The 7,500-nt window shown below is 45.2% G+C and overlaps 1 protein-coding gene across 3 annotated transcripts in view; it reads left to right on the top strand.

Annotated features, from left to right (window-relative positions):
• Nucleotides 1-7,035, top strand: part of slc30a6 (solute carrier family 30 member 6) — a gene marked incomplete at its 5' end in the record, with an annotated part of 89,939 nt that extends 82,904 nt beyond the window's left edge. For 2 of the 3 annotated variants that reach the window (XM_083650458.1, XM_083650460.1), the window contains 2 exons: nt 3,344-6,054; nt 6,809-7,035. In XM_083650458.1, coding sequence (XP_083506584.1) covers nt 3,344-3,853 — 510 coding nt within the window. In that variant the 3' untranslated portion in view covers nt 3,854-6,054; nt 6,809-7,035. Of the gene's footprint in view, nt 1-3,343; nt 6,055-6,808 lie in introns of those variants that run through there. The other variant, XM_083650459.1, reaches the window with a different exon arrangement.
• Nucleotides 7,036-7,500: the final 465 nt, after the last annotated feature.

Below are 7,500 nucleotides of genomic sequence, written 5' to 3'. Positions count from 1 at the left end.
CGCAGGCAAACAAGCCCAGCTGGCTGTCAGAGTGGCTGATGTCACGGGCCACACACACACACACACACACACACACACACACACACACACACACACACACACACACACACGTTGCACTCCTGTGCAGCAGCCGCTGGAACAGGTAGTAGGGGTTCAGTTTCTTGCTCATGGGCACTTGGGCAGGATCGACCACTTGACCACCGACCGCTTGAACCCGGGACGACCTTGCTGACCCCGAGGCCGGGCCGCTGTGTGTGTGTGTGTGTGTGTGTGTGTGTGTGTGTGTGTGTGTGTGTGTGTGTGTGTGAGAGAGAGAGAGAGATAATTGTTGAACAAACACACTGTCTGACCTAATACTTCCATCTTCTCTGTTTACTTTCCACCCGCTCCTCCCTCCTCCCTCCTCCCTTCTCCATCACATCTAATTACTGTTGACCTGCTTCTCCTCACTGACCCCCCAAAAACCCTAACTGCCTCCTCTCTCCCCCCCTGTCCCCCCCCCTCCCTGTGTGTGACTGCTGTTTCCTCTAACAAGTACTGTAGGCCAAGGTCATTTCTCTTTTCTTTTTTTTACATATTATGAAAGTGCACAGTGTACGATTTCAAATAATGTGTCATACATTGAAATCTGAAAATAGTTGAGGAAGATTATGCTTATTTGAATGCTGGAATGTTGGTTGAATGCCCTGAAAGTTGGTGAACAAGCGCTTAGTTTGCCCTGAACAAGCTCAGGTTGTTAACAAATTGTAATTATTTAGGGATCCTTAAAGCAGGACTAAACCCGCCAGATTTCTTGCAAAATGGTATTCTACTTGATTTGAAAACTCTGCAGGCAAGATGGCCGCCTATACTCCCTTCTGTACCCTGGCAGAATAAACTATCATAACTAGGCTAATAAGTATGTAAGATACAAATTAAAACAAACGGTAATGTCTTTATTTGTTGTAGAATGCAGAGGACATGTAACTGTTTATATAAACTCGCATTCCAGGAATATTGTATTTACTGCGCTGCTCTAAAGATAACGTAGTTGGCTCGAGCCTGTTTCGTCCTGGAACCCACTCGCTTTGCGCCAGAACACAATCGATTTGGGGGTGGAACACGCCAGGATTGGCCAACGCCAGTGCCCAGAACTGACAAATCAAATCATCGACAGAGATGCTATGGCCCGCCTCCCAGTATTTTCAGTGTATCAGAGATAGAGAACGATAAATGATCAATATAGCCATGTTATAAACAACAAACTAACGCTGTTGAACTGTATGGAAACAGTGTTACTCGAAATGGTTAAAAGTTATATTAATTTGATCATTCAGTGGTGTTTTACTGCCATGTAACATAACTAGCTAGCTGCTAACATTAGCCACACTAGGCGATTACACATGATGCATTGCTCTTAACTCATTCACCGCCAGTTTAGGACTGCCAATATTTAGCACAGGCCAAAGATTTTCATAATTGTTGGTCATCTTTCAAGACCCACAGTAAATTATCTATTAGCACCAGAGTGATTTGCAATACCTCAAAATGAAGATGTACGTCTCTGGGTTCACCAGGAAAAAAAAAGTGAGCTTTTAGCATGTTCTGTACCCTACTTATAGCCATTTATATACACCCTGTTTTCACGCAAAAAGTCTCTGTGAGAAAAGAAATTGCAGAAAATGGCATTTATGTACACAGCACACAATATCAGGCAGAACTCGCTCTCAATTCTTTTATTTTGAACTGTATTGACATCAGACATGTAAATATTATTCATTATGACACAAATGACAAAAAAAAAAATATATATATATATATATATATATATGAAGTGCTTTTTTTACATTCAACAATACAGTTTGCTCAGTGTGAGTGAGTGTACAGACAGACAGACAGACAGACAGACAGACAGACAGACAGACACACCGACAGACAGACAGACACACACACACACACACACACACACACACACACACACACACACACACACGATCCCCCTTTTAGATTTCTAACCCCACTTAGGATAAGCAATAACCACGCCCTGTGGCGCTGGGATTGGCCAGGAGCAACACTGGAGGGCACGCAGCCCAGCGATTTCATGAACCAACTGAATAGCTCTTGAGAAGGACAGCGGGCTGCTGTGACTGCCTTCTGCCCGCTGCTGCCTAGCTGTTCCTGTGTTTATTTTGATTTGTTCTGGTACACCCGTCCTCGTCCATGTCTCCCTGTCATATCGTCCCTGCTATTTGATCGTTCCCGTTTTCCCCTCGGCTATTCAACACGTCCTCACCGCCCTCGCAAACTGATCGATCATTTCCTCATTCCTCCGATGATCAAACACATCTCATTTATGTGGCGAGGCTGTGTGGAGGAGGAGAACAGCTTCTCCTCCTCGAACAGCTTCTCCTCCTCCACACAGTTTCCGTCTCGTCTCTTTCGGGCTGGCACATAGGAATGGGGTCCAGGGACCAGGATCGATCATGTTGGTCACGGGTTTGACTACTGCGGTTTCGATGTCCGCTGCTCTGAAGCAAGTCGATCAGCTCTGCAGCGCGGCGAGGGGGCATTTCAATGGCGTTTCTCCTCTGCAACAAGGAAGCGCGTTTCCTTTCCACTTTCTTCCTAATTTCAAACAACAGCTGCGGTATGTGTTTGATAACGTGCTGTCGGCTTGAGTTTGAGGTTAGGGACCCGAAACTATGTCACAGGCTGGGTAAGTGTTTCAACTATGCGCTGCACTCATAAAAACAAAAACACGTCAAACACGTCATTGGCGGGGAGGGCTATTTCTGATAACACGTCAAAGACGTCATTGGCGGTGAATGAGTTAAAGGGCTCGCGCCGCGTGAACTACAGTAATAATCACATGGTGGAAAAAAACATTTTTCACATGAGTGGGGCACGCGCAAATACCACCGTGATGTCACGATGTACCAAATCGCCCATTCATTTGAGGGCACAAAAAAAGCAGGTTTGAACCCATAGATGGCACTTATGCTGCTGAAATGATAGGGGTTTGTAAAATTGTAACAGATTGGTCTCAAATGTGGAGATTTTGACCAGAATCCTTCACATACCACCCATATATATTGGTTAAAAGCTGAAAAAGAGTGTTTTGGGGTTTAGTCCTGCTTTAAACGGACGAAAAGGAGACATTTGAGGATGTTATCTTGGGTTTTGGGGTAAAAGTGATCAACATTTTTCACCATTTTGTGACATTTTAGATTTTATTGACCAAATGACTAATCCATTAGTTGAGAAAATAATGGACAGATTAATTAATCGATAATGAAAATAATTGTACCCCTCTCTTCCCGCCTTTATTCCTCTAAAAGAACTCCTCTGCCCCCCTCTGTTTCAGGCCGGCTCCGCCCACGTGCGTATCCGCCGCGACGCTAACGAGCAGCTGGTCCTGGCCCACGTCACCAACCGGCTGCTCCCCCTGGTGGCCACGCTGACCGTGCAGATCTTCAAAGACGACTGGAGCCGCCCGGCACTGGTCACCTCGCCCTCCCCCGCTCCTCTGGGTCCCCACGAGGGCTACGCCCACCTGACCCAGGACCCTCTGACCTCCACCCCGTCCAAACCCAGCAGCGCCCCGCCCGAGTTCTCCTTCAACACGCCCGGGAGGAACGCCCAGCCTCTGGTCCTCCCCGCCCACACGCAGCACGCCCACCGGCCCTACGGCGGCCTGGGCTACGGGCCGTCGCCCTACACGGGCATGTTGGGGGCCAGCCCCGGGGCCAGGATGTGGACGCCTTTGACTCAGACCTACAGAACTACCTTAGGGGGGCCGACGCAGGCGCCTCTCCGGTTTGGAGCCAGCAACCCGTTGGCTTCCCAGTCGCAGTACAGACAATACCGACCCTGAGCTGGGGACCCGGACCCGGCCAGGACTGTGTCGCAGTACGCTTCAAATACTTGAACGGGACGCGAGGTGATTGGTCGATGCATCTTGCAGGTCACGTGTAAATCAAGTGTTTCTCAGAAATTCAGTTCCGATATTTGACCACCTCAAATCTATATTTCCTGTCCAGGTGGAGCCGGCAGACAGTACAACATTTACTTCCAATGTGGCTGCACTGCACAAATGTAAGAGAATCCACTAACACTATTTGGCTGCCGACAGAGAGTCTACAGAGTTTAAACATTTCAACCGCTCATTAGTTGAGCGGTTGGCTCAACTAATGAGCTGTTTGGCTCAGTCTGTAGCTGTTATTTTAACAGCCTATTGGTTTAGATTCAATAAACAGATTATGTTTGCTTCCCATTCCACACACCTGCACCTGGTGTCATAATATGTTCATGAATTCTCACGTACTCTCTAGATAATCTGTTAAACAGATGAGTTGTTGAATGTCAACTAATAAGCTGTTAAAATGTTACAAATATTCTGTAGACTCTGTAGGCAGAGGCAGCCAAATAAAGTGTTTCTGAGAATCCTGTTGAATCTCTGAGGTATTGGTGCTAAATCTTGTAGTGTACGGCAGCTCCCCTGACTTTAGAAGGTGCAAACGTACGAGTGAGAGAGATAGTGAGAGAGTATATTACTACGGTATTTATTTTGATGATGATGATGATGACGATGATGATGGGACCAAGACGTCCATTTTCCTTGGATTTGCGCTCTCTGTGTTTTTCTTTTTGTATCGGGGTCTTGGGGAGGAGGGAAATACTTTGATGTGAGGAACAGCCTTTCTGTACTATTCACCTTATGTAGAAGAGACAGTCTGGCTTGAGTGTCAACACAATCGGAACTTCCGGTTGTGTTTACACTTCCTGTGACTCATAAACCTAGTCTGACTCATATGTGAGTCAAACTAGGTTTGAGCAGGTGAGTCAGACTAGTTTGAGCAGGTAAAACAGCCGGCGTTTTGAACAGGAAGTTGTGACACATTGGGTCAAGTGGGCGGGCCTACATGAGGTGGATAGCAGCCTGTCATGACACGTTTGGCGGGCGGTTACCAAGGTTACGAGGGACAACAAAAGGAGGGACTGACATCATCACCTCTTCATAAAATGTCTCTCATAACGGTTGGTAATGACTCTGAACTGAGGTTTGCACTGTGCTCGTAAACCATGAATTATCATATTATTATTTTTGGTTAGATGCTCGGTTTTGTTACATTTCAGGTTGCAATGCATTTTTGCAACTTTTTGGGCAACATGACAGGGCAACATTATTGCAATTAAAGGAAATTAAGTAGAATCAATCGGACGCAGAGCAAAATATATTCCAAAGTTTTAGGCATGTATCTGACTTGCCTATCCTGAGTGACTTACTGTACTCAGAGTAAAACAGTAGAATAACCTGCCATTTTTAAATCACCAACATTACAAACAGCCTACAGTATAGTGTCTTTGAATGATCATGCAAAAGACAGAATTTGTGCAAAATGAGAAATAAGAGTTTAGAAAAGAGCTAGAAGGTATTATTTTTATTTCAAAATAAAGCCTGTTTGAGGAGAGGGGGAGATTGGGATGCGGACGTGAATCAGAAGGGAGAGCGGGTGGATGTACGGTATATCATTTTTATTATTACAAGAAATTGCCATCTAATCAATTGATTAGTGTTGAGTCAGCTCCTTTGGCAATGTTGCTCTACACTGTTGCTCTACAATGTTGCTCTACGCTGTTGCTCTACAATGTTGCTCTACAATGTTGCCTAAAGAGTTGCCAAGTGTTTTGTGGAGGTTCTTATCTTGCTGCCTGTAATTCATCACTCAATGTTTAATGATTAAGAAGGATTCCATCCTTACAAATTGTTGGTATTTCTAAGCAAAGGTTTTTGGTTTGATAATGAACTCTGTTGTATTCAATAATGACTTGTTTGGTTTATTTTCGGCAATCATTTTCTAAGACAGCGAGTCAGTTAAGTGTATGTTGTTGTTTTTTTGTTGTTTTTTTCTCTCCGATTTCTGATTTTGGGGCTTAAGTGATGAAATCTAAAGCTCCTTAAACCTGTTTGTGAAAACAAACCTTCGAGTTCACCATTTAGTCTGCAGAGCTGCTGCTGAGGGCCTGAACACCAAGCTGACAACCGTTACAACTGGCTTTCCCAACACTAGTTGTGTTTCCATTACCATCAGAAATGCGCAAAATCTAAATATCGCAATAGAAAGTGGGTAATGGAAACACGTAAATTTCGAACCAAAACCTCCCAAATATCGCAAAAAGTTTTTGCGCTCTCATGAGGTGGTTTTTCAGACGTGTCGATATAGCAGTTTATCGCAAAAGTGTAATGGAAACACACTTTTCCGCATTTGCACGTCATGTGACCCATTCTCCTTTGGAAAAGGAGCAGAAAATGAAAGGAAAATGAGGGAGAAAGGGTTCGATAAGCCGTGGCAAAACCTCCGCAGCAACCTAGCAGAAAGACGAGTGTTGTGCAAAAGCGGAGCTGGGGAAAAAAGATCATGTTTAATGACAGAAATCGGTCCATGGTGACAGGCTGCCTGTCTGTGTGCGCGCAGTTGTAGGCTACCTTTTTTCCTCTGCCTCTCGCGCTCACTGCATTCACCGCAGCCAGCAACATGTTCTTTTGAATTGATAATCAGGCTCGTTTATATGCGTTGTAACTTCATGTTGTGAATTGCATTGACCATTGGTTAGATTTGGCATGCAGGGGACGGGATTTGGGGCAGATCCCCGTGCGTAATCACTGTGGCAGCTGCTGCAACGGGGAATTGCGTTCAGGTGTGTGCGCCGTCACTCAAACTCAACTTCAATGGAAACGCCTACAAGTCGCAATTGTACATTGTCGAAGTTGTAGAAATATCGCAATTATTTTGCGAAAAACTGTAATGGAAACACAGCTACTGACTAGTCTGGAGCCTTTAGGGAGGTTTCGGGACCTGGGGGCGTGACCAATGCACAATGGCAGGAACCAGAATCCGGTTAGCGGATACGTTGTGCGCCAGAAAAATCTTCTGTGTACATGAGGTGACTAGAAAGTGACATAGTACATCAAACAAAACGTTGATGCAACATGGCATCGCCGCCACCGTCGCCATTCGTGGCGACTACTTATCCTACACAACTCGAAGCGCGTTTCAACGCGGGAACGATCAAAATGTGGCACGTATCCGGTTTACATGTTCCGGTTCGGGGGTCTAGGGCGGAAAGAGGAAACTAATTCACAAATGATGGCTCTTCTCCTCGGGAAGAGCCTGGTGACACGAGGTTAACACTGACTATGTTTACATGGACCGCAATAATCTGACTATTGGCTTAAATCTGAATAAGACAATATTTTGATGAAGGTGTTTACATGAGCTGCTTTAGAAGATTCAATCCATTCCTATTCCTGTCTACAGTGCATAGTTTGATTATGTCTGATCAGGACATGACATGCCTACGTCAGAGTTTCCCTTCTGAATTTAACCTGAAAGCCTTTGTCATGTTTCTACCAGGTGGGGGGCAACATGTTGGGACTTCTTTTTACCAGTGGCTGGCAGCCATCTTTTCTTTTGTAAACAAGTTGTGCAACACATGCTGTAAAAGAGAGCAAGCAGTTGG

The sequence above is a fragment of the Poromitra crassiceps genome, assembly GCF_964638095.1.
Source record: "Poromitra crassiceps genome assembly, chromosome: 14".
In the NCBI taxonomy this organism is placed as follows: domain Eukaryota; kingdom Metazoa; phylum Chordata; class Actinopteri; order Beryciformes; family Melamphaidae; genus Poromitra; species Poromitra crassiceps.
Note: the sequence above shows the minus strand (reverse complement) of the source record. Positions and strands in the feature narration are given on the sequence as shown.